Source organism: Zootoca vivipara, chromosome 13, assembly GCF_965207765.1.
Source record: "Zootoca vivipara chromosome 13, rZooViv2.hap1.1, whole genome shotgun sequence".
Lineage (NCBI taxonomy): Eukaryota > Metazoa > Chordata > Lepidosauria > Squamata > Lacertidae > Zootoca > Zootoca vivipara.
The window spans coordinates 30,080,177-30,107,602 of record NC_142596.1 but is presented as its reverse complement, the minus strand read 5'-3'; the positions used below and the strand labels follow the sequence as shown (position 1 = coordinate 30,107,602).

The following is a 27,426-nucleotide window of genomic DNA, read 5'->3' as shown; positions in this document are numbered from 1 at the left end:
GTCACGGACGACTCTGGGGTTGTTGCGCACATCTCACTTTATTGGCCGAGGGAGCTGGCATACAGCTTCCGGTTCATGTGGCCAGCATGACTAAGCTGCTTCTGGCGAACCAGAGCAGCGCACGGAAACGCCGTTTACCTTCCCACCGGAGCGGTACCTATTTATCCACTTGCACTTTGACGTGCTTTCGAACTGCTAGGTTGGCAGGAGCAGGGACCGAACAACGGGAGTTCACCCTGTCACGGGGATTCGAACCACCAACCTTCTGATCACCAAGCCCTAGGCTCTGTGGTTTAACCCATAGCGCCACCCGCGTCCCTGTTGGCTGTAGACAGACTGAAATTGGTGGGACAGTGCCCTGTTCACCCTAGGTGACTAGCCTCCACTGGGCATCAGAAGTATTTGTAATCCAGCTTCGTAGGTTATTTGGCTGGTCCAAACCTGATGTCGATGGTGGCTCATGTCACACACGGATTAATTCACTTCTTTCCCCTCCTCTCTTCCAGAATAAAGTCTTGAATGTGGATGGCGTAAAAGTGAAGTTGCAGGTAAGGCAAACCGTGTCCGTTCCGAGCTCAGGGTGCTTCTGATATTTTTAGGGGGGGGGTAACTCTTTCCATGAGCAAAGCCCTTGTCATGTGTTGGGCTCCCAGCACCCTGCCTAATAACTGTTAAACAGTGGAATTTAATGGAATAATACTCTAGCGCTGAGTGTGAAGAGAGGTGTCATATTTAAAGAGAAGCCCTACCCAGGCACATTTTTCACCCACAGGGTGTCTCCAGTCTCACACCTTGCATGATTTTCACATCCTGCTTGCAGCGTTTTCAGAAGAGTCCTCTGGGTGGCCGTTGTGAAAACAGGGTGCTGAGCAAGATGGCCTGATCCAGCTTCCAGGCTCTTCTGAAGAACATAAGGAACTCCCTGCCTGTTGAAATCAAGCAGTTGCCTTCACTGTATTCTTTTTGGCACCTGCTAGAACATTCTCGTTTCGACAAGCCTGCCCAAATGGTTAGAAAGGTGTTGTGAATTTTAACCTGATTTAGTATTTTAACTTTGTGTACATTTTAAAGTATTGTAGTGATTTTTTATTGTCTTATCTTTTTGTAAACTGCTTTGAGGGTCGTCGTCCCCACACCAATAAAGCAGTGTATAAATTTTATGAAATACAAAATAAAAAGAACAGCCTGCTGGCTCAGACCAGCAGCCCATCTAGTCCAGCCTCCTGTTTTCAAAGCGGCCACCCAGATGCCCCAAATAGCAGACACAAACAGGACCACCCCCAGCAGAAGAGCACTTTCCCTTCCTGCTGTTTCCAGCAACTGGTTATTAGAAATAGCAGTGAGTGTAAAACATAGCTATCGTTGCTAGTAGAAATGGTCCTCAGCTGTTACATGCTCTTTATTATGACTGGCTGCAAAAAAAGTTGTATTTCCTTTTATTCGCTGATGCTCATGTTATAATGCAGCCCCCTGAGGCATCAGGGTGCTGTGCTGTTAGAAGTCTTCCGCTACCTCCTTTCTCCTTCTGCTCACACTTACTTGGATCCATTCTAGAGACGTTGAAAACCCACCAAGTCCTGCCACTTATTCATGATCAGTTGGAGGTATACCATAATACAGCACCAACAGTTCCACAGGTAGCAATTTCTTGCCGCCTGTCTCCATCTTCAGAAGGGGCTTAGGCAAATTGGTGGGATTTTTTTTAGTACCGATGGGACCGGCGGCATTGGCAATCCTCTCCCCACACAACAGAGGAGATGGTTCACCCTGTGAAAATGCCTTTAGTCCATTAAAGGCAGATAAATCTAATTATGAGGGTGCCCTTCTGGCTGGTTGTCGGATGGATTTTCTCATTTAAGGATGCACCGTAAGCTGTTCGTCAAGTAAATGGGAACGGCTTCAAAATGCCGCCAGGCTGAGGAATGGCACGGCCCATCTTGAAGAGGCATTACTCATGTCACCTTTTGCCTATGATTATCTTTATCAACATCTCTCTGTGGGCTGAGAAAATTAATCATGTTTCAGATTGATGGGGCTCCTTCAGCTCCTTGTTAGGAAGGACACCTTCCAACAAGGGTGGGGGCAGGGGAGCTGCCTTGGTGATCGTGGAGAGAGGAGCTCGAATTCCTGCTTCTTTTCAGAAAGGACAACTTTAGATTTCTGCTCAACAATTTCCAAAACAGTGTGTCAAGGGCAGTTTGTCGTTTGAAGCCTGGGGAGACATCCTGGGGAGACGGAGGCACTGTGGGCAGGTGGTTCCCATAAAGATCCATTAAAGGCAAGTCCATTAAAGGTCTGGACTCAACCCTCAGAATTTTGGAAACCCCAACAAACAAGCTGAAAAAGGGAAATGTCTCTTCCTACCAGTCAGGTGTTTTCAGCAAGAGAAGAATGAATCGATCCGCCCGCCCCCCAACTGACTTAGGGCATTGACTTATGGGATGGACGGAAGGAGATGATGTGTGTTACGAGTTGGCCTCTTGTGACTTTATTGATTGTTGATGTTTTCAGATCTGGGACACGGCCGGCCAGGAGAGGTTCCGCAGTGTCACACATGCCTATTACCGAGATGCCCATGGTAGGAACCTCTAAGCATTTCTTGCTTTCTGATTGAAACTCAGTTTGAGTGGGATAAGTTAGAAGAGAGAAACTGTTGTCAGCCTGGGGCTCCATCCATTGGTCTTCCACTTTGATTTTCAGGTTGAAAGCAGGGCAGAAGTATTTTCCCCAAACCTTCTAGTTTGCCCCTTTTCAAGCCCCTTGAAAATGTTTGCCCCTTTTCAAGCCCACACATTATTGTGCTCCTGCCTGTGGTTTCAGCAACATTCTTCCATCCATCTACCTATCTATTTACAAAATCCACTCTCCCCCCCCAAAAAAATCATCTAGGAGAAGGGCCATAGCTCAGTGGTAGAGTACCTGTGTTACTTGCAGAAGGTCCCATGTTCAATCCCCAGTGGCATTTCCAGGTAGCGCTGGGAGAGATCCCTATCTGAAATCCTGGAAACAAAATTTAAAAATTCATTCCAGCAGCACCTTAGAGACCAACTAAGTTTGTCATTGGTATGAGCTTTCATGTGCATGCACACTTCTTCAGATACGAAGTGTGTACGAAGTGGTATCTGAAGAAGTGTGCATGCACACGAAAGCTCTTACCTAGGATTTTTTTTATTTTGTTTTGACTACGTCAGACCAACACAGCTACCTACCTGTAACTGAAATCCTGGAGAGCCATTGCCAGTCAGTGTAGGCAGTACTGAACTATATGAATCAATGGTCTGCCCTTATACTAAGGCAGCTTCCTGCGTCCCAAAGCAGTAAATACAAGATGGCCCTTACCTTTTGCAGTTCGAATATGAAAGACACAACACAAGAGGGAAATGGATTTCAGAGGGAGGAGGAAAACTGCAAATTTGGGTACCAGTTCTTTGTTACAAGTTCTTCTAATGACCAGCTGGGACAGAAGTGTTTCAGGGAGAGGAGGAGCCCCAGAGTTGCTGGTCTTCAGCAGAATGGACAAAGAGGGCTTCCAGCTCTCATCTCTGCCCTCCTACTTGCCTTAATACCACATCCTTGCTTTCATCACTAATCACTGCTTCTTCAGTTTCCTAGTTTAGTGGCATGGACTAGCCCAGCCAATAAGAGATCATGTAGGGAGCAGTGAATCATGGCACAGAATTACAACGCCAGCCAGGTTTGTCCCTCTCTGGCCCGCCCCTCGCTTCTGCCCGAGCACAACAGAGCGCAACATCAGGGTGTCTCTGTGATGGCGGTCGCGCTGTGGCGGCCGTCGTCAGTGGAGGGTGGGGAGGGGCCAGGGCACTGCCCCCCTCCAGAGTGCTGCCCAGGGTGACCCGCCCCCATCGCCCCTCCCTTGCTACGCTCCTGCACCTACCCCGCTTAGGCTGTGACTCCTGCCTTGCAGGGGGTTGGACTAGATGACCCTTTGGATCCCTTCTAATTCTATAGTGATTCTGCCTGTTATTATTACAGCTACCTATCTAGTTTTATTTGCTGCATGAAATGGTATCTTTATGCCCTTTGGTTATGTTAGTTAGTAAATGATTGTCCTTTTGGGCCACGTGGGTTTCCGGCAAACACACCATATCAGCCTCCTCTCTCTTAATCCAATAAGAGATATTCTTCCTATTCGCTGGACGGTTCATTCCATTAACACTAAGAGAGAGAAGCCCCTGATCTTGAGTTCGCCAAAATGCTTCTCCAGCCTGCCAGAGCAAGTGGAAAGCAAGGGGAAAGTTGCTGTTCTTATTATTATACAGTAATCATTATTTGTTGCACTTTGTGTCCCACCTTTTTCTCCAAGGAGCTCAAGGTGACGAACATGGTTTCCCCTCTCCTCATTTAATTTTCGCAACACCCCTGCAAGCTAGCTTATGCTGAGAGGCAATGAGTGGTCCAAGGTCAACCAGTGAGCTACATTCATGGTCGAGTGGTGATTTGAACCCTGGTCTCCCGAGTCCAATTCCAACACTAACCACTACACCACACTGTCCCTTACCTGGCGTCTGGTCACAGTCTTCAGAGGGGACGGGTTTTGCCACATTGGCTCAGAGTTTCCAACATCAAAGTGTCATTACCTCTCCTCCCCAGCCTCACTTGTGACTTTGCAGAGAGTGACATTTTGCAAAAAGGCAAGAGAAAAAGGGATGTCACTCCCTTCCTGCAGAGGAAGATCAAGGAGCTAAATGGTGGGATATTTTGAGAGGGGGGCATGGGATGGAAGTGTGTGCTTTGGATTGATCTGACCCAATTTTTGGAGCTAGGCTGTGCTTTGAACTTGCACAGAATTCCAAACAGGGAAAGCAGCATCATGAAGAGCCCCCTTTGCCTTGTCAAGGGCTGCCAGCAGTCGCTGGCAAGCGCTGCTTCCTCTTCAGATTGCTGCTCTCCCAGCCCTCTAAAGTCAGGCAGGCAGCCCCATGAAGTGCCTTGAAGTCTCTGCCTAGCTCATTAGCAAGGGGGAAACTTTCACACTGGAAGCCTTCAAAGGTAGCCTTCAAAGGTCTGCAGGAAACAGAGGTTTTTTTTAAAAAAAGGGGGGGGGAAGGTGCACAGAACAAGAAAGGTGGGGCAAATTAGTGTCCTACTCCAGATTAAGTGGGTTGCTTCTCGCTTCCCTCTGGCTGAACAGGCAATGTCACGACCCCAGCATCAACCAGGATACTGAGTTGGAGGCAACAGTGTCCTCGGCTAAGGAAGTGACCAGCTTCCTGGGTCTGAGCCTGATGTGGCGTAGTTTTTAGAGTGTTGGACTAGGAACTAGGAGGCCAGGGTTGAAATCCCAGCTCAGTCATGAAACCCACTGGGTGACCTTGGGCTAGTCACAGTCTCGCAGCCTAACCTACCTCACAGGGTTCTTGTGAAGAAGAGAACCGTGTGTGCTACCTTGAGCTCCTTGGAGGAAAGGCAGGATAGGAATGTGATAAACAATCATCATCAGATGACCACTGAACTTGAGGCTGGTAGCAGGAGGCCACTGAACCAGCTGCCATGGCAACCATGTGCCCTGGCAGAGTGTGCCTCTGGCAATACTTCCTTCACCAGCCCAAGCAGCGCAGGCTTGTGCACCACCAGTTGGGAGGTCAGGAGGAGGTCCTGCCTTCAGGCCAGAGAGTTGGCACTTTAAGGAACTTCAGGAGGCGTGGGATAGAGGCAGAGGCTCAAAAGTGCTCCAGTCACTTCCAGCCCCAATCAGAGCAACATGCTCTCAAGGATATCTCCCCGGGCCTACAACAAACAACTGTCTGCCTGCTTTCTGAGCTCCTCTGTGGAACCAGGACCCGGGGGCAGGTGAGGGTCCCATTGCAACTGCTTCCCCGTCCTGCTGCTCACACACTCTCCATCCAGTAGAAAGAGCACCATGAGAGGAAAGCTGGACTGGAGGTTGTTTTCCAATCCCAAAACAGCTGACAGAAGCTGGAGTCAGGCATAGGTCAGCAACAAAACCATATAGCTCCCAATGTCGGTGAACTCGTTATTCAAAGAAGCGAAACAGCTCAGGCCTAGTGGTCACAGCAACCCTCCCCAGTCTTGATCAAAAGAGGCAGTTGTGAGGACTGAAGGTCCATGCAGTCGTCTAGTCTCTCTTTGCTCTTCCCTCTTCATTCCTCTGCAGGTTCTAGGAGACCAGCGGGGAGGGGAGTTGGTCGCAGCAGGAGGGGGAGACTCCCTGGCTTCTTCTGCCTCATCTCTGTCTCATGGCCCTCTTCCTCTCCTGCCATAACATCTTCCTGCTCACTAAACCCTGTTGCTTCTTCTCCTTCCAACACCTCCGCCTCCTCCCAGTCTGCCCTCTCTTCTCCCTCTGACCACTCCTCCTTGTCCCACCGCTAATCCCCTGGCTCTGAGCCTTCTTACTAGTCTTGCAAAGCAGAGGGGTCAGAGGGCAAGGGCTGTGCATGTGTGGAAGCCTCTCTGTGCCAGTTTCCACTCACCAACCAAAGCGTTGCCCGTGAATTAAAGACCACAGGAAGGAGGCCTGCCGGGACTCAGCTGTTTCCCAAACGCTTGCTGTTAAAACTTCAGCAGTAAAAAATTTAGGACTCTCTCAGAGAATCAGTTAGTGTTTTCTCAAGTGGAAAGGGAGCTCGTTAAGTGAAAGTGATTAAAATGCTGATGAGAAGGAAAAAATGCAGAAGCAGGAAGAGAGAATTTCTCACCACGGGGACCCTGGAGGTATGAGGAGCTGGGGTGGCTCTGGGTTGCACTCACTCAAACCATAGAATCATAGAGTTGAAGAATTGGAAGGAACCTCCAAGGGTCAACTAGTCCAACCCCCTGCAATCACAGCTCAAAAAGCCCTGATTGATGGATGGCCAGCCAACCTCTGTTTAAATATCTCCAGTGAAACTGAGACCACAAAATCCACAGGCTAGATTTTGCATTTGTCGTGTGGCAGAGAGGTGTGTGTCTATGTGCTTTGTACCTGCACCACAGGGGCCCATAAACCACCTTATTATTTGAACAGAATCGAATTTTCCCACTCCTCAAAAGCACCCTCCTTCTCAGTGGCATCCTATATTCTTCGTGACATTTCCTACACTGTAAGGACACATTCCAGTTAGGCTGGGAGGTGGGTTCGGAATGTGACTGGTTAGAGGAGTGGGCTAGAGAGCGGGCGGCTGTCTGGGCAGAGTCCTGAGGGGTCTAAAGAGAGGCCTGATTCAGCCCTGGCCAAAAGGTCCCCCATCCCAAATGTACTCTATGTAAAATACAAGGCATGCATTGCAGGGACATGGATGTCACAGTAGACGACCCTTTGGTCCCCCTCCAGCTCTGCAATTTTGTGGTTCTAACTAATCTGTGGTGTTTGATTAGTGGGCTGACCTGTGCCTTGCCTTCTCCTCCCTGTCCCTTGGTCTTCCTCTTCAGCTTTGCTGCTGCTCTATGACGTCACTAACAGAGCCTCCTTCGACAACATCCAGGTAAGTCTTGACAATGGTTGCTGTTGTCCAGGAGTGCAAGAATTCCGGTGCCTTTTCCGGTTGTTCCATGATGAAGTTTTGGTCCTGGCAAAGTGGGCTGCTGAACAGTGCAGGGAGCAGCTTGTTAATCCTCCCAGCCACCATGACACTGACACCCCCCTCCCCAAACTCCCTTCTTCCTACCCCAAAGAACCAAACTGCAGCTGCTCATTGAAGGAAGACTTCTCCAGAAGACAACACAACTCCTGCACGTCTCCGTTAAACACTGCCTGGAGCAGCATTTCCCAAACTTTATTGGGTCACCATCCCCTTGGTCCCATAAACTCACCCCCTGGGCCCCCTACTCTATAAAAGAGCATTATTCAGAACAGTGGTTTGCACGACCCACTAAGGAAGATAGGAACATGATAAAATTCAAAGCTGTAACAATCAATTCCTCATTGATTCCAAATCCAATTAAAACTAATCAGTTCAGCAAAATTGAGGAACTTGATCTCCCATGATGCATTGCAGGGAGTTGGATAAGATGATCCTTGAGCTTCCTTCCAACTCTACAATTCTATAGTTCTATGCCAGTTTTTCAAAGTCCTGTAATTATTTACACCTCCAGCACCAGGTTGGACAAAGGCTGCTGCAGTTTAAATTGGCCTCTGGTAGCCCTCGCTTTGTCTGAGCCCTTGAAGGGCTACAAAGGGCCCTGATCTTCCAACAGTTCAAACCAATCGTCTCAGGCAACTTCTGATATTTTCAGTATTAGTCAGGAGAAAAATGGCCGTGTGCGGAATTAGTTAGCTCGCAGGACTAAGGAGCTTGGGAGGATACCAATTATAATGGCAGTACAGTGGTACCTCGGTTTATGAACACAATTGGTTCCGGAAGTCTGTTCATAAACTGAAGCGTTCATAAACTGAAGCGAACTTTCCCATTGAAAGTAATGGAAAGTGAATTAATCCGTTCCAGACGGTCCGCGGAGTAAGCGTTCATAAACTGAAGCAAACTTTCCCATTGAAAGTAATGGAAAGTGGATTAATCCATTCCAGACGGGTCCGCGGAGTACTTGAACTGAAGCGTTCATAAACTGAAGCATGGGTGTAATTTGTTCCGGAAGTCTGTTCATAAACTGAAGCGTTCATAAACTGAAGCAAACTTTCCCATTGAAAGTAATGGAAAATGAATTAATCCGTTCCAGATGGGTCCGCGGCGTTCATAAACCGGAAATTCATAAACCGAGGTGTTCATAAACCGAGGTTCCACTGTAGTAAGTTTTTAAAAGGCCACAATATTGAATTTGGATGCGGAAATTACATCTCTGGGAGGTTGACTTTCCCCTCTGGGCCTTTTCCCTCAGATACAGCAGGTTTAAATTGAAACGGTATCCTTTGTCTTTTGCGCGTGATTGCGGGGGCGGGGGCAAGCTCTGGTGTGTCCAGAATCTCATCATTTACCGTAGTTGGCGGCGAAATATTTTGCTGCTGAGGTTTCATTCCGCCTCATCTTTTCCTGCCCTCTTTCTTTGGGGTCCTCCTTTCTAATTGGGAGTATTTTTGTGGGACAGTGGACCCACACCTTGTTTCAGGCCACCCTCCTCTTCCCCTCCCCAAACCAGTGTGAAGCTGCATCCGGCCCACAACTGAAACTACGGTAGTCACCTGGTCGTCACCTGGTCGTCTTTTTTTTCTCGGGAGGGACCTGGGCCCATTTCTGAAGCTGATCAGAAGTTTGAGCTCTCCATGGGCAGGTTGGAATCAGGTCTTGGGCCACAGCAACACTGGTCCCACAACTGAGGAAGACAAATCCAGAAAATGGAATAACATGGGAATAGTGTTCCAGTATGGGGAATTGTCTGGGGGAAAGATTAGTGGTACAAAATTAAATTTGAAACCAGATACTATACAAGGGACCCAGGTGGCGCTGTGGTTAAACCACTGAGCCTAGGGCTTGCTGATCAGAAGGTCGGTGGTTCGAATCCCTGTGACGGGGTGAGCTCCCATTGCTTGGTCCCAGCTCCTGCCAACCTAGCAGTTCGAAAACACGTAAAAATGCAAGTAGATAAATAGGAACCGCTACAGCGGGAAGGTAAACAGCGTTTCCATGTGCTGCTCTGGTTTGCCAGAAGCGGCTTTGTCATGCTGGCCACATGATCTGGAAGCTATACGCTGGCTCCCTCGGCCAATAATGCGAGATGAGCGCGCAACCCCAGAGTCGGTCACGACTGGACCTAATGGTCAGGGGTCCCTTTACCTTTTACTATACATGGTTCATCCACTTCAAGGACATACCCATGGCTTAGGGACTCCACTCCAGATTTGTGTAGGGCTTACTCCTTAGCCTTTTCTTCTCCCAAATCTCTCAGAATGCCAGCCGGTGAGAATCCCAAGTAGGGAGAGCGCTGTGGTACTCAAATCCTCCTTGTGGGCTTCCCAGGGACATCCAATTAGGCAGTGGGATGCTAGACTAGATGGGTCATTGGCCTGATCCAGTAGGCTCTTCTTAAATCCTTTACCAGGATTTGGGCAACGAATTGTGGTTAAGTGTCACATCTCCACTGGAATTATCTCTGTACTTGGGATAACAGGATTTATTTTATTTTATTTTTTTGGTAATGCCTTCATGTTATTCTGTTAAACCTGGAAAGCTAGCAGGGGAGGTTTTGATACTACTGCTTCTGGAGAAGGAAGGCGAGCTTCCTTTTATTAATCTGCTACAAGGATATCTCTGACACTACCGATATCATGAAGATTAACTGCCTGGATATACAGCTTCGAAAGAGTTTCCGGGATAAATTGGCTGAAACGTGGACTCCTCCTCCCCCCCCCCCGCTTGCGCGCACTTTTATCTAGCAACCTCAGAGCTGTTCTGACACTCCAGGCGGTGTTGAGAGTCAGTTTAGCCTACATCGTGCTGCTTCTACATGCTGTTAACGTGATGGAGAGAACAAAATAGGAGAGCCCCGTTTCCACTGATTGTACATTGCACAGTCTAGTGCTTCTCGGCTGAGCTCTGCTGCTTGCTCGGAGGCCCAGGTAGCCTCAGGGGCTAAAAGTGCCTTTTGCCCTTTGTGCCTTGATATGACAGTCTCTCGGCTATTCCTGGATCAGGGGAGCTTGAGCACTGTAGTCCAGTCGCTGGTGACTTCACGGCTGGATTACTGCAATGTGGGGCTTCCCTTGTGCTTGATCCAGAAATGGAGTTAGTGCAGGATGCTGCAGTACAAGTGCTGACAGGAGTGAGACTCTGCCTTCATGTGACACCACTGCTCAGAGATCTGCACTGGTTGCCCCATTAAGGTGATGACTTTTTCATTTTTTTTCTCAAAAATTATTTCCTGTAGCACAAATGGATGAACTTTTGCCTATTAATGACTAAAATGAGGTATTGAAATATTAAAAAAAAGCTTATGCACAAACCGTTTTTAATTTTTTTGTATGCCGTTTTACCATTTCATAAAATTGTATTAACAATTCTATATATATATTGTATCAAATTTGGACACAACACCACACTCCACAATGGGGAGTGTTCTTAGCAACATAGGGTATACAAATGTCACACCTGCACAAGGTAAAAGCCCCTTTTTGGGACCTCAAAAGTTCAGCCAGCAGACCCTGCCGGGCATGCTGGGAAAAGAACCTACAGGAGAGGTAGCAAAACATCGTCCTCTAGCGGCGTCTATACTGTTACTGCAGCTAAAAAAAAAAGGCTTCCTTGTGTGTTTGATGACCCTATATCAGGGGTCAGCAAACTTTTTCAGCAGGGGGCTGGTCCACTGTCCCTCAGACCTTGTTGGGGACCGGACTATATTTTGAAAAAAAAAATATGAATGTAATTCCTGTGCCCCACAAATAAACCCAGAGATGCATTTTAAATAAAAGGACACATTCTACTCATGTAAAAACACCAGGCAGGCCCCACAAATAACCCAGAGATGCATTTTAAATAAAAGGACACATTCTACTCATGTAAAAACATGCTGATTTCTGGATCGTCTGGGGGCCGGATTGAGAAGGCGATTGGGCCGCATCCGGCCCACAGGCCTTAGTTTGGGACCCCTGCCCTAGATAATGTTGTATATATGTGACTCTAAAGCTTGGGTTCAATTTTATATCTGTTTACAGTGACTTCAAAAATTGTCAAAAAACTGATAAATAATTTTTTAAAAATCATTTTGTGCGTGAGGTTTTTTTTTTTAATCAAAAATCTTTGAAAGTAAGATTTTATCTAATCTTTAATGAAAGCTCATCAAATTATGATACAGGGAAATGAGATTGTAAAAAAAGTCATCACCCTATTGCCCATATATTACGTGGCCAAAATTAAGGTGTAACCACGGGTATATAAAGCCCATAATAGCTTGGGACCAGTTTACCTGCAGAATCACCTTACTCCATATGTGCCCGCTTGGCCTCTTTAATCTGTGGAATGGCATTGTGACAGGTGACAGTTAATATACTTGTAAAAATAATAAGTATTTTTGGTTGGCAGCACCCACCCTTTGGAACTCCCTGCCTGTTGACACCAAGGAGGTGTATTTACTCTACTCTTTAAAGCACCTCCTAAAAGCATTTTTGTTCAATCAAGCTAATGCAGACGTGTAGAAATTAATCTTGTTTTTAGCTTAAATGTTTATTATATTTTGATGATAAAACCACCTGATCTTAACTTTGCATTTTATTAACAATTTTAATGTTTTTAACTTTTTTTTGTAAACTGCTTAGAGGTTCTGTTAACAATCAAGCAGTGTATACATTTTATATTAAGTTAGATCTTCCTTTTTTAAAGAATCCATTTTTTTTACCCAAGATGGGAATGTAAACAAGGCAGTTTCCAGTGTTCTGTTTAACTCCGCCCTTTATTGAGAACCACAGGGACCGGAATCTTGCTTTATTTTTAGGGGCAGGAACCATAAGTGATTGGTAGAGCCATTGTTTTGCTTGTAGATGGTGCCAGGTTCATTCCCCAGTGGCATCTCTAGGCAGGAGTGGGAATGATCCGTGCCTGCAACCTTAGAGTGCTGCTGCCAGTCAGTGCAGGCAATACTGAGCTACATGGACTCAAGGTCTCCCTCAGTATAAGGCGGCTTCCGGTATTTTAACTCACAGCAGCAGGCACTAATCAGACCCAGACTACCTACAGGAAGGTGGTAGCTTCATGGGTCTTCAGATCATTTCCTGGAACCACTTTTGCTGTGTTGAAAAGTGCATTTTCCCTCCTTGCCCTGCATCATTTCAGGGGGTTGGAATAGATGACCATCAGGACCCCTTCCAACTCGACAATTCTGTGATTCTATGATCTTGCCCCATCCACAGGAAAAGCTCTGCTGGAAGTACCATGATACGTGGCTCCTCCATCTCCACCTTCTCCCCCCCTTCCCCTCCAAAAATGCATCCACTTAACAAGAGCGCTTTGCCAGGCTGAGTAATATATTTGGGGTGACTGATACTGGAGGCAAGCTTCATGGACATCCCTTGATCTCTGAGCCCAGGGACCACTCCTCTGCTGTCACCTTGAAGCGATTTAAATTGAGTGGCGTGGGTTCTTCTGCCCAAGGCAAATTCCACATTGGGGATCATTAGGAAAGGGACCGGAAACAAAAGTGCTGATATCGCAGTGCTGTCCTATCAAACGATGGTGATGCCACATTTGGAATTCTGTGTTCAGTTCTAGTTGCTTAATCTAAAATAAAAATAAAAATGGGGGAGTGGATTTAGTGTAGAGCTCGAAAGGGCACCTCGAATGATCAAGGGGCAGGCGTGATTCTCCTGCGAGGACTGGCTGCAACCTTGGGGTTTTTGTTTTTTTATCTTAGAAGAACATTGCTGCCTCTGACCACAAAGGCAGAGCATAGCCATCCTGGCTGGTAGCCATGGATAGCCTTTCCCTTCTCCATGAATTTGTCCAATTCTCTTTTAAAGCCATCTAGGCTGCTGGTCATCGCTGCCTGCTGCAGGAGAGAGTTCCATGGTTTAACTAGGCACTGCATGAAGAAATTTCTTCTTCTGTCTTCCCTGAAACTTCATTCAGCTTTGTTGGGTGTCCTTTGATCTATCCCACTGTCCCACCCTGGCCTTATGCTGACATCCTTACTTTCCTTACTGATCTTCTGTCGCAGAGGGCCTTCTCAGTAGTGGCACCCACCATGTGGAACGCCCTCCCACCAGATGTCAACGAGAACAACAACTACCAGACTTTTAGGAGACATCTGAAGGCAGCCCTGTTTAGGGAAGCTTTTAATGTTTAATAGATTGTTAATAGATTATTGTATTTTACTGTTTTGTTGGAAGCCGCCCAGAGTGGCTGGGGAAACCCAGCCAGGTGGGCGGGGTATAAATAATAAATTATTATTATATTACGTATTATTATTGCAGCGCATCTTGTGTCCCGCCAACATCAGAAATATGTGTGTGTTGCATTAGAGGCATTTTCCATGGCTGCCCCCAGGCTTTGCAACGCCCTCTTTTGGGGGAGGTATCTACTTAATGGCCTTGCACCCCTAAGCAAAGACTATTTCTCTATGATGATTATTTAGACAGGCTTTCAGGCTGTTGCATTGATTGTGTCTTTCTGCTTTGCTTGATGGCACTGCTTTGAGTCCAGACGCTCCTGCTTCCCCCCCCTTTTTTATTTATAAAATATTCCTTTATTAGTATATTCAAATTAAAAAGAAAAAAGAAAAGAAAAAAGCTCCTGCTTTTTTCTTTACATGCTCATGTTATACCTCTTGGTGCCATTTTTAGGGCCTGCTTTTGCTGTGGTAGGGTTGTATATTTTGCAGCTTTCGCCGAGCTTCAGGGGCATGGTGCAGAAGGCAAGGTATAAATCTGGATAAATAAGTAAACAAAGAAGCCCCAGTCCCTCTGGAAAGTGGAATCTGGGCATATTTTGGCACATGGCGTGCAGCAGACGGGCAGCAGACGGTTGCTTCTGATGTATCAACTGTGTACCTCAGGGCCAAGCAATTAGGAAACTTTATTAAACCCTTTCTTCCCCCCCCTCCCACGCAAAAAACCAGCAGGCAAAGCATGATGACTTTACACAGCGAGGAGCAGAGGCTGCCAGGCGTTGCCTCCTCATTTCCTCTGTGTAATAATGACTTTAATTAGGGGCATTAGTAGCATTTGCAATTTAATTCCAGTGGAAAATCCTACAAGATGGGGAGCAATTATTGGCTCAACTGTTGCTTGTTCTCACTTTATTTCCCTCCCCCTTTCCTCAAAGATGGAACATATTTTAAGAGGAGAAAGACTGAGGGACTGTGTGTTGTTGGAACATGTCTCCAGGGCACAGAAGACAAAAGGGTCACCCAGGTCAAGAGTCTGAAGAGCAAAGCGACCTTGCCAGGCCATCCCACAGTCTGCCAAGTGACAGGGAGAAAACCCTGGAGCTACATGCATCCAAACATGCTATGTTGACTTCAGTTCTTTTACAGAGCCAGTGTGGTGTAGTGGTTAGAGTGTTGGACTGGGACCTGGGAAACCTTCTTATCCTTGTTCTGGAGGAGCAGTTCATCTGGCTGTTTTCTAAACACAGCAGCAGGAGGGTCCATTGCAGCCTGATGAGATTAATTAACAATGACTGGGCTGCAGGCAGGGAAACTTCCATCTTCAAGTAATTGCTGCACTGCAGGAATGGTGTGTGTCAGGGGGGCGCCATACAGAGAGCCGCCCCCTGTCATCCTGGCTAGCTCCTCAGCGTCCCAGCATCAGCACGAGCAGCGAGTCAGGAGAAAGGAATGAGGAAGTGAGTGGGGTGGAGAGAGGGCTCTGCCAGGCATCGGAGCCCCAGCCCCGCTATGGAAGAGGGTCTGGGGAGGAGGAGTCTGGAGAGATGTCTGACACAGGGCCGCCAGAAAGGAGACCGTTCCCTCCGACGCCCGAATTGAGGCGCTTTCCCACCCGTAGAGCCAGGGGGCGGCGCTTTGGTGTGCCCAGGCTTTTATGCTGGAAGAGAACCCAGAAGAAGCCATTGCGGGGTTCTGACTCGGACTAGGCAGTCATGTTTGCTGAGATCTTTGCACTGTAAATATTATGCACAATAAAACTCTGAAAGACAAGACGGAGTGGAGCATCTTTACTCAAGAATAGCCACAGACGCCTCTGACAGTGCGCTTACAAAACAGTTGGAGCATCTTTCTCCAACCCGGTGCCTTCTAGATGTTTTGGACTATATGTCTGTTATCAGCCCCAGCTTCCACCAGGCTCAGCATCATAGGGTTGTGCTGGGCACGCATGATGGAAAACATTCTTCCTCTCCACTCCCTACTCAGACCTCAAAATCATCAAATGGAACCAGGTTAATTTTGCCATGGCCTGATGATGACCAGCTTATGGTAACATAGAAGCAGGGTTTTTCACTGGTGGCAACAGTGTTGTGGAATTCCATCCACGCCAAAATATGAGAGGGCCCATCAGCATTGGCATTCCGCCGGCTCTTGAAGAAATACTGGTTTATACAGCTGCTTCCCTGAGCTTGAACCTCCTGAACTGATTGCTTTAATTGCCCTTTTAACTGTTATTTTACAGCCGCGTTTCAATGAGAAAGATAATTGTGGGTAGTTTAATGTTTTGATGGAATTGGTTTTTATTGTGTACTTTGATGGTGAGAGAGTTTTATACTTATAAATTGTTTAGAAGCCATTTTGGCCTGTAAGTAGTACGTAAATTAATACATGATGAAGATGATGATGAGAATCATGGTCCATAATAACTGGAAGGCACCAACTTGACCAAGCCTCACCTGATGTTCCTCCAGCCCTGCAGGGGTGAGGATCCCGAGGAAGCCTAAATCCCTCCAGATCAGGAGTGGGGAATCTCTTTCAACCTGAGGGCCACATTTCGTTCTGGTCCACCATGCTAATGGTGAGCACATCCCAAAGGAAAATGGGTGTAGCAATGAAGTGGGCTGTTTCTTACACACACTGACATCCTGCTCTCTACCCACCATTCATTCACCCAACAGCACAACATTCCAACAGAGTAATTCATACATTCATGTCAAATCACTTGCTGACTGCAGTTTCCAGTGGTGAAATCTGTGTGAATGAGCTATCAGTGGCTACTAAGCCCAATGGCAATGTTCCACTTCCAATACCCTCCAACATTTCTCCGACGACAATAGGGATGTCCTATTCCCCAGAGTCGGTCACGACTGGACCTAATGGTCAGGGGTCCCTTTACCTTTACCTTTATTCCTTAATAATACAAATTTTATTATTTTTACCCCACCCATCTGACTGGGTTTCCCCAGCCAGTCTGGACGGCTTCCAACATACATAAAACATAACAAAACATTAAACATTTAAAAACTTCCCCAAACAGGGCTTCTAAAGGTTTTATAGTTACTTAGCTCCTTGGCTCGGAGGTTGCATAACTCCAACATTTCTCCCATGAAAGTAGGGACGTCCTAAGGAAAAGCGGGATATTCTGGGATCAAATTAGAAACCGGGACATTGTAATATACTGCAGTTTCATAATAGTATGTATTTAAAGTAGATAATTAAATGAGCAAATTAATTGAATTTGGATATGCAGAAGATATTAAACAATAAATTTAAGGAACTGCAGAAAGAGGGGGAATGAAGTCAAACCTTGAAATGTTAAAATGATTGTAAAATAAATGGAATGTATAAATTTGAAAAGTATGAATAAAAATTTAAAAAATATATATCAAAAACCGGGACGGCTTCTGTGAATCTGGGACCGTCCCTGGAAAAAGGGGCACTTGGAGGGTCTGCATTTCCACTGCCATAGGCAGTATGCCTCTGGAGACTAGTCACTGGGAATCGCAGGGGAGGAGAGTGCTGATGTGCTCAGGTCCTGCTTGTGGGGTCCCCCCTGGGGCATCTGGTTGGCCACTGTGAAAACAGGATGCTGGACTAGATGGGCCAATCGGCCTGATCCAGCTGCACAGCAATTCTTATGCTCTTACTGATGAAGCTTGCTTATGGGCACCACCATGGCACTTCCAAAGCAGCTATGAATCTCTGCATTGAGCAATACTTACACATGCCTCCGGCCTAAACAGGGACACGGCTGGCACTGTGGGTTAAACCACAGAGTCTAGGGCTTGCCGATCGGAAGGTCGGTGGTTCGAATCCCCGCAACCGGGTGAGCTCCCGTTGCTCGGTCCCTGCTCCTGTCAACCTAGCAGTTCGAAAGCACGTCAAGTGCAAGTAGATAAATAGGTACCGCTCCGGCGGGAAGGTAAACGGCGTTTCCGTGTGCTGCTCTGGTTCACCAGAAGCAGCTTAGTCCACATGAGCTGGAAGCTGTACGCCGGCTCCCGCGGCCAATAATGTGAGATGAGCGCGCAACCCCAGAGACATCTGCGACTGGACCTAATGGTCAGGGGTCCCTTTACCTTGCCGACACACACACACACACACAGAGAGAGAGAGAGAGAGAGAGAGAGAGAGAGAGAGAGAGAGAGAGAGAGAGAGAGAGAGGAAGGAGTAAATCTGAGCCAGCTGCTCGGTATGGACTCTTGCACCTGAACTCTTTGCTCTTGGGAATGCTACTGAAGTAAAGCCCCCTCCCAGAGTAGGTGTTTTAAAAATAAAAGTAGAGAATGGTGACATATCAACAACATCTGTCAGCTGCAGCAACCGTGACTGCTTGTTAGGAGACATGTTGCAAATACAAAATTTTTGTTTGCAAGCGCGGATGTGTCTCTCTGGCACCATCTTGTGCCAAATAGTAGCCATTGCACAGTGGTCAGAAAATACACTTTGCTGACACGTTTTCTCCCCACCTCCCCAATCCAGCTCTGAAAGTATTAAAGCTTCCTCTTTATCTTCTTAAAATACTCCAGCCTCCTTCCTGAGCAGCCTCTCTCAACCAGGCGCCCTCTCGATGTTTTGGGCTGCAACTCCCATCAGAGAGAGAGGGGGGGGTTAGTTTCATCTTTGATGTGAATAGGCATCAACTGAGAGGCAGTGTGGCCTAGTGGTTAGTGTGTTGGACCTAGGATCAGGGTTCAAATACGCCCTTGGGCATGACGCTCACTGGGCGACCTTGGACCAGGCATTGCAGCTCAGCTTAAACAATCTCACAGTTGTTTTGGATATTTGTCCATAATATTTCTATTATTTATTTTATAATAAGTGTCTGTATATATATCGTAAAAAGGAAAGTAAAGTAGTTTGCAACAATAAAAACATTTAAAAGTAAAGAAACGGATGTTAATTAACCCTTGTGGAGGGATGTGTTCTTGATTGCTTGCATAGGCTTGGCAGAATGGAAACATTTTCAGCAGGCACCTCTGAATTGTTCTCAGCTTTGTGTTAAATGATGAAACGCCTTTCAGAGAAGTCGTAGAAATCTCAAGGCGATTTGAAATCCTACAGTTAAAAACAACAAAAGAAAAAAAGTTTGAAAGCAATGCAATTACTATTTTTGAAAGATGGGTTTTTAAAATACCAATAAACATCTGATGCCTTTTTTTAAAAAAAGGAGGGTTTGTGTGAGAACCATTTCATAAAATCATAGAGTTGTAGAGTTGGAAGGGACCCCGAGGGCCATCTAGTCCAGGGGTAGGCAACCTAAGGCCCATGGGCCGGATGCGCCCCAATCGCCTTCTCAATCCAGCCTGCAGGCGGTCCGGGAATCAGCATGTTTTTACATGAGTAGAAAGTGTCCTTTTATTTAAAATGCATCTCTGGGTTATTTGGGGGGCCTGCCTTGGTGTTTTTACATGAGTGTGCTCACCAACAGTTTGAAGAATGTGTGCTTTTATTTAAAATGCATCTCTTGAGTTATTTGTGGGGCATAAGAATTTGTTCATTTTTCATGAGATTTGTTCTTCTCATTGGATGAGATGATCCTTGGGATCCCTTCCAACTCTTCAATTCTGTGACATTAGCAGAGCACTTTTCCTAAGTGTTCAAAGCACTCAGCAGATCCTCATAACAACCCTGTACGGTAGGCCTCTTGTTATAGCTTAGAAATTGGAGGCTGAGGGTTATACCCGACCAAGTTCTATGTGGAGGAGATGCACTGAAATTAATGGAGCTATGTTAGCCATCCCCACTGATTTCAGTGGTTCTACTCTGAATAGGGCTAATATTGGTGGCTTGCCTTGGGCTCTCCTCTGTGCTTGTGGCTTACCCACAGTTTGAAGTAAGTATGTGGCTCATGTTCTGCACAGGCTGGTCTACCCCAGCTCCCAACACTCCTTACAGACAGACAGACAGACAGACAGACAGACAGACAGACAGACAGACAGACAGACAGACAGACAGAGGTTCAAGCAGAGCTGTGCAAGGCTTGAAGAAAGAGGGGCATGAAATGTTTTTCTTAAAGGGCCAGGCCTGGCAGTCTCATTTCAACATGCCATGCTGCTTCTGCCCTGAGAGGAGGCTGGCATGCTGGACAAAAATAGGAAGAAGAAGAATCTGCAGGCCTGGATGTAAAGCAAGTGAACCCAGAAGAGTGCTTGAGGAGAGGCATTAACTGTTCTTTTCTCTTTTCTGTCAATTGCTTCCTCCCTTCCTCCACCACTGCCAAGTTGCATGGGAGCAAAGCATTAATTCCAGCCTCTGAATCCAGGGGCTGGAGAAATGGTTTGGCTAATGGCTCATGACATTGCAATACATGTGCAGCCCACACAGCTCCCTCCCCAGAAAGAAAAGGGTCCATTTAGATTCTGAGTCTCATTATGGGGCCGCAAGTTTTACTTCGATCGGGAATGGCTTCCTCAGGTGTTGAATGTTGTTATGGTGTTTTTGTGGCATCAAATCAGAAGTGGTCTAGCTTCACTGGCTGAAGTTCAGGTAGTGTAGCGGCATTTAAAAGTCTTGTTTTGCTGGCACCAGACCCCTCTAAAGTTACATCATGATCCTTAGTGGCATTTCACCCTTTGCTGGAGGGGCTGTGGTAGAGCTGGGACCTTCCTCTGGGGCTGTGACTTTCTGAAGAAGTTTTAGGAAATGGCATCTGGGGAAGTATCTGAGATGACAAAGCAGCTCCTAGTTCCTAGAATCATGGAATTGTAGCATTGGAAGAGACCTCAAGGGTCATCTAGTCCAACCCCTTGCACTGCAGGAATCACAGCTAAAGATTCATTGGCATATAGCCATCCAACCTCTATTTAAAAACCTCAACAAAGGAGAGTCCACCACCTTCTGAGATGGTCTATTCCTATATCCACAACTCTTACTGCCAGAGAGTTCTTCCTAATGTAATGTTTAGGTAGAATCTCCTTTCTTATCAGTGCCGGATTTATGTATAAGCTAAACAAGCTATAGCTTAGTGCCCCACTTGCTTGGGGGCTCCCCAAAAAATAAAACAAAAAACTGAATGTACATTTCCAAAACATAAGATAAAAAACAATTACTTTGATAAAATAGGTACATATGCAAATGGCTTTAGATACCTATTAGGTCCATAAATTACCTTATAGCATATATTCAACACAAAAAACAGCGACAATTTGTTGTTGACAAAGGACAGCTGGACATATAAAGGGCCCCATTGCCTTCAGTAGCTTAGGGCCTCATCAAACCTAAATCCGGCCCTGTTTCTTATAACTAGAATCTATCAATTTGGGTCCTAATATATTTGATTTTCAATAAGCACATGACAACCGTGTTTAACCCAAACCCAATAAAAAGTACAGTCTGTCATTTATGTGAGGCAATTACAAATGTACATTGTGTTATAATACTCTTAAAACAATTAAACTTTTCCACAGTTCTGGTTACAGGTAGGTAGCCGTGTTGGTCTGGATCGAAGTAAAATAAAAAAAATTCCTTCAGTAGCACCTTAAAGACCAACTAAGTTTTTATTTTGGTATGAGCTTTCGTGTGCATGCACACTTCTTCAGATACGTATCTGAAGAAGTGTGCATGCACACGAAAGCTCATACCAAAATAAAAACTTAGTTGGTCTTTAAGGTGCTACTGAAGAAACTTTTCCACAGCGTACGTGCATCACTGGAAGTTTTATTGAGGAAGTTGACTTGTTGGCATAAAAGTAATAAACATAAACCAAGTTGTCTAAAACTTGTCTTTCTTAACTTCACCCCTAACCACTCTACTATGTTGAATTAGCCTCTCTGGGAGCAGCATTTCAGCGTGGCTGTTTTGAACTACATCCCTCCATCAGCCCCAGCCAGCTGCTTCCAGAGGAGGTTTGAGGTCTCTACAGCAGCTGGCTATTCTCCTTGCTTTCTCGCTTTAGCTCCTCTGACCTTGTTGTTTTTCCTTTGCTTTGCCAGGCTTGGCTGACAGAAATCCATGAATACGCAAAGCAAGACGTGGTCCTGATGTTGCTGGGAAACAAGGTAAGCCAGGCTAGTTCCTGGCAGAACAATACAGAGCCAGGCGCTCTGCGGCAATGGAAGCGGTTTGCTGGGATGAAGAGGGTGTGGATGCAGGTTGCCTCAGCGCTGACCCTGCCCATGCACATGGATCAGGGCTGCAGCAGCAACCAGCCCTCTTACCTGTCCACCATCTTTCTTAAAGCCAGTCAAGAGGTGACTGTACCTGTCATTGGCTGTGGCTCCATCCACTGTTGAGACGCCTTGCTTTCTGCCCCACCAGTCCCAATGAACACTAGGCATCACTGCAGATACATAATAATAATAAAAATTCTTCCAGCAGCACCTTAGAAATCAACTAAGTTTGTCTTTTTTTAAAAAAAAAAAGTTTTATTTAAATTCTTTAAAATATTACAGAAAAAAGGAAGATAAGAAAATAATAACAAACCATATTAGACAATGACAAAACCTATAAAATTTCAAATAGCAATCAACATAAACAAATAATATAAACAAAGGAAAAAACCAAAAACAAAAATTAAAGAAGCAAAAAAACAAAACAAAAAAGACTCCCTATTGTTTGTACACCGCTTCCCTTTTGTTTAACTTTCTCTTATCTTGCTTTATCTAAATTGTTATTTGCATAGATTCTCTATATTTCCCTGCATATCTTTCAATTTAGGCAAATCACCAATTCAATATTTATATCTTCTTTGATCAAAGAATCCTCAACGTATTTCCATTCGATTTTACATTTCTGCTTGGGAATATTTCTGATTGCTGCAGTCATTTTGGCAAAATTCATAAACTCCACCAACTTTTCCTGCCATTCTCCCTTCCAATTCTGTGCCATGAGGAGCCTAGCTGCTGCGCAGGCGTACAGGAGTATGTTTTTTCTATCTTCTGGAATGTTCTCCAGCACCATGCTTAGCAAAAATAATTCTGGTTTCTTTTCAAACGTTATTTTTAGCATCTTTTTAAATTTTTCATATACTGTATTCCAAAATTCATAAATTTTTGCGCATTGCCACCAGCAATGATTAAGGGACCCAGGTGGCGCTGTGGGTTAAACCACTGAGCCTAGGGCTTGCTGATCAGAAGGTCGGCGGTTCGAATCCCTGTGACGGGGTGAGCTCCCGTTGCTTGGTCCCAGCTCCTGCCAACCTAGCAGTTCGAAAGCACGTCAAAGTGCAAGTGGATAAATAGGTTCCGCTCCGGTGGGAAGGTAAACGGCGTTTCCGTGCGCTGCTCTGGTTCGCCAGAAGCAGCTTAGTCATGCTGGCCACATGATCTGGAAGCTATACGCCGGCTCCCTCGGCTAATAATGCGAGATGAGCGCACAACCCCAGAGTCGGTCACGACTGGACCAAATGGCCAGGGGTCCCTTTACCAGCAATGATAATAACTGCCATTTTTTTCCTGACCTTTTCCGCATTTATTCGAATTGATTTTATATATTTTGGCGATTTTTTCTGGTGTTAGGTGCCACCTGTAAACTAGTTTTAACATATTCTCTTTTGTCATTGGTATGAGCTTTCGTGTGCATGCACACTTCTTCAGATACATAGTCAGAGAACACAATTCTGCTGCAAAGAGTGACAGCCGCCAATGTGAATCGTATTGGAAGATTGGACCATTTCATGGAGGGCCATCGATGGAAACCACCGGGGGGGGGGGGGCTCTTGTGCTTGGGTCCTGCTTCTGGGTTTCCCATAGGGGCATCTGGTAGGCCACTGTGAGAGCAGGATGCAAGACTAGGTGGGCCCTTGGCCTGATCCAGCAGGGCTTTTCTTATTCGCTTATGCTGAATTTTTTAATTTTTTTTTGCCACCCCTAGGTGGACTCAGCCCAGGAGCGAGTGGTGAAACGAGAAGATGGGGAGAAATTAGCCAAGGTACAGGAACCACCTGCCCTCACTAAAATGAGCTGAAATTCTGCTTCAAGAGAGCTTAATTTCTGCAACCTTGTTAATTATTATTTTCACACCAACTTTGCAAACATCTGGGTAGGCTTATTTAAACCAGAACTTTTTTTTAGCAGGCGCCAAAATGAGTTTAGCAGGGAGGGAATTCCAAAGTGTAGGTGCTGACATACTAAAATATCAAGTCCTTACAAAATCGGTGCCCTCAAGCTGTTTTGGACTAAAATTCCTGGCTGACGGGAGTCGTAGTCCAAAACATGCAGAGAGCACCTTGTTGGGGAATGTTGAGCTAGATTTCCTTCTTAAAGAAATGGAATGTAGGCTTTTTTTCTGGGGGGAAATGGTGGGAGAACTCACCACAAAGTTTCTTTGTTTGTTGTCGGCCCAGTCCACCCCCCACCCTCCTGGCAGTGGCTGAATGTAAGATGCAATTTAAAAACTCACACAGATAATGATCTGGATTAGAAATGGCCACATTATTCATTACAGGTACTGCATAGGTGTATTTTTGGCTCAGCCATTGGGTGTATATCCATTCCAGCCCTCCCAACAAACAAAACAAAACAAAACAAAAAAACTACAGGTGAAACTCTGAAGTTTTGTCAAAAAGTGCATTTATTTCAGTAATGCAACTTAAAAGGTTAAACCAATATATTAGATGCATGACATGCAAAGCAAGATACGTCAAGCCTTTTTTTGTTGTAATTGTAATTATTTGTCGTTAGGCGAGTCAATTATAAATGGAATGTAATTAATGGAATGTAATAGCAATGTTTATTTTTGTATTATTGTAACTATTTGTTTTATTACTGTGGAATTTCCAAAAGAAAGCATTTGTAAAAATTAAAAAAGAAAAAATAATAAGTTGCATTACTGAAATAAATGCACTTTTCGACGATATTCTAATTTTCCGAGTTTCACCTGTATTTATTCTTTTAAAGGTAAGGGAGCTCAGTTCCCCCAAGTTCCTGGCAAACACACACACACAAATCCTGAATTTTAGGGAGCATGCAGACACTGAATACCATCTTCATTTTTGCAGGAATACGGAGTGCCCTTCATGGAGACCAGTGCCAAGAGTGGCTTGAATGTCGACTTAGCGTTCACAGCTATCGCCAAGTAAGTTGCTTCTTTTTGACTTTCCATCTTTAACTTGCTCAGGGCACGTGGCACTGGGGGTGAGTTTATAGGACCAAGGGGGCAGTGTCTCAAAAAGAACCATTTGTGATGGTGCCACGTTGGCGGCAAACTGGTCCTTACCTAAGACAGGTAAGCAGGAGAAACGCCTTGTTGCAGGGCTGTGGCAAGAGACTAGGGAACCAGATCGATCAAACCGCTTGCATTTTGTTTCCAGGGAGCTGAAGCACAGATCTATGAAGCTGCCCAATGAGCCTCGCTTTAAACTCCACGACTACGTCAAGAAGGAGGTGAAAGGCGCCGGCTGCTGCAGGTCCTAGAACACCGCCTGGCCCATTTGAGGTTCCGCCCTTTGTACAAAGACTCGCAACCAGCACCCCACATCCCCTGCTGCATCTGTCTGTGCCACTACATGATTCCTTCTTTGTGTCTGTGTGTTTGTCCAGGTGAAATTGGACATGTGGGAGCGCGGGAGGCGGAGGAGGGCCTGGGTGGCTTCTTTCCAGGAAGCCAGACACAGCTAAGAGGCTAAAAATAATAGATCTGTCGGGGAAGAAGGTAGTTGACAATCAACAGGAATCGTGGCAGCGAGTGAAGGATCTTTGGCAGCCTTCAAGCACGGGCGCCACTAAAACGAATGGGTGTGTGGTTTGTGTGAATGGACATGCAACTCCTGTGCATTTGGGAGGTGCACACGTAGGACATTTTCCTAGGGGGTGGCATTCTGTGCCCCCTTTGATGTTAAGCTTTTCCCTGTTGGCGGCAATCTTTTGGGAATTGTGCTCCACGTTATAGTTGCAGCTTCAGCAAGTACCCAGGCCTGGTACTTCCAACCCTTATAAGTTCTTTATTATGGTTTTTCAAACTCCGCTGGCGCAATACATGCCCTGCATATGTAATATGGCACCCAGAGCAAGCACAGAATTCGACACCCCTTAATTCTGAGTAGGTACCCTTATAAATTTAAGTTTTATTATCGTTTTGCGCTCCCTTGGCTCTGCACACCCCGTGCAGGGGGACTGCTCCCACCTCCCTAAATCCTGCACTGTTCTTAACATCCGAGAAAGGGAGGGGAAATTGCTGCTGCCTGCAACATGTGGATAGCCTGTAGGGAGGAAGAAAAAAATCCCGTGTTTTCTTCTTGGGTCGCTTGACCGCTGGGAGTTGGACTGGCTCATTCCGGAGCGCAAACACTTTGGTTTCTTTTTGTGGAGGTAGGTTATAAGACAAAGCTAACTGGTATCTTTGAAGTAACTATTTTTAAAGTGCAATTTGTCTCCCACCACTCAGTACTGTAACTCCCTTGCTGTCTCTCTCATGGTTGCTCTTGGATACAAGAGGGTCTTTTTCAAACAGCTGCAACGTCATGTAAAAAAACGCTTGCCCTTTCAGCTACTTTGATGGTGGTGCTGCCTAGCTTTCTTTTTATGGCAGGGGTTTGAAAATGCAGCACTTTGCTTCCCCCACCCCATAGGAGCAGGCAAGTGCGATGCTCATGGAGGTTTGTGGGGTCCCCAGGAAGGGGCTTTGCTGTTCTTTGTTGCAAGGGAAGCTGCTGAGAAACCACCTTGCCCGCTTCTGCCTGCAGCCCTCCCTGACTTCCACCTCCCGTTGGCCTCAAGAAAAGGGAGGCCGGGAGCAAGCACAAGGCAACAAGTCTGACTCAATAGCCATAAGCAAAATCTCACAAACTAGCCCCAGATCTTTGGCACAGCGCCAGCCCTTGGCAGTACAGGAATAACCCAACACCTTACATCGCCATTGTAAGGATAATTGAGAATGTATATGAAGTGCTTTGTACACTCAAAGTGCTATATATATGTATATTTATTTATAAATACTAAGTTATCGTGCTTTCTTTGGTACTGTGGGAGTTTTGTGTGTGTGTATGCTGCTCATTTTCTTTTACTTAAAATCTTTATTCAGAAGCCAAGGCCCTAGGCTGGATTCCTTTCCCCTCCTTATTGTTTCCGAGCTACAAGTTTCCTAAGGAAGACCACCTTGCCTCAGAGCCGGTTTGCATGCTCAAAGCTCTCTTAAAAGCTTCAAGGGTTGCCGCATCGCAGAGGAAACCAGCCACATAGTTATGTGAATTGGGCCAGTTTAATTCCCCCCCCCAACCCTGTACCTTAGGAAAGCAACTGGACTGCCTGCTGCTGGCTCTCGGTCCAAACACTCCTTTGCACAATTCTGCAGCTTGGCTTCTACGGCCTCCACTTTGCAAGAGAAGCATGGACTTAAAAACTCTGCCTCTTTGCAGGGACTTGGGTCTGCCTCCTACATAGACTGGCTTTTACTGCCACCTAGCAAGAGAGGTCTGCCCAGTTCCCAAGCACCCTCAAAACAGTGTTATCAATGTAGTAAGAAAATGCTGCCTCTTGTTTATAGCTTTCTATCTCCCCCCACCTCAATGTTCCTCTTAATAAAATACTTTTTTAAAACGTTGTTTTCTGTTCTCAAAAGCCTTTGGAAAGTAAAACCAAAACTCTCCCTACAAGAACTTGCATTTCCCTATTTGCTGATCTGAAAGTATGCCTCCTTTCTAAAAGACCTTTGTGGGTGTAAGTCCTGGTAGTTCCATCACCTAAAGAACCTAATGTGTGGCATATGAAGGGCAGCTTCCAGGTGACAAAGTTTTGGAACTCCCTCCCCAGAAAGATGCACCTGGCA

At 45.9% G+C, this 27,426-nt stretch overlaps 1 protein-coding gene and 1 long non-coding RNA gene across 2 annotated transcripts in view; one reads left to right on the top strand and one right to left on the bottom strand.

Moving 5' to 3' along the window:
- The window catches only part of RAB26 (RAB26, member RAS oncogene family), a 107,702-nt gene extending 80,501 nt beyond the window's left edge, over window positions 1-27,201 (top strand). Inside the window, exons 3-9 of the mRNA XM_035130970.3 lie at window positions 507-548; window positions 2,512-2,578; window positions 7,393-7,445; window positions 21,657-21,722; window positions 23,536-23,592; window positions 24,662-24,738; window positions 24,974-27,201. Of these exons, the coding sequence (XP_034986861.3) occupies window positions 507-548; window positions 2,512-2,578; window positions 7,393-7,445; window positions 21,657-21,722; window positions 23,536-23,592; window positions 24,662-24,738; window positions 24,974-25,076 (465 nt within the window). The 3' untranslated portion in view covers window positions 25,077-27,201. The remainder of the gene's footprint in view (window positions 1-506; window positions 549-2,511; window positions 2,579-7,392; window positions 7,446-21,656; window positions 21,723-23,535; window positions 23,593-24,661; window positions 24,739-24,973) is intronic.
- Window positions 18,505-22,006, bottom strand: LOC148683677 (uncharacterized). The gene is made up of 2 exons (XR_015946827.1): window positions 21,925-22,006; window positions 18,505-18,780 (listed from the first exon to the last, which is right to left on the bottom strand). It is a non-coding gene; the product is annotated as an uncharacterized LOC148683677 (long non-coding RNA).
- Window positions 27,202-27,426: the final 225 nt, after the last annotated feature.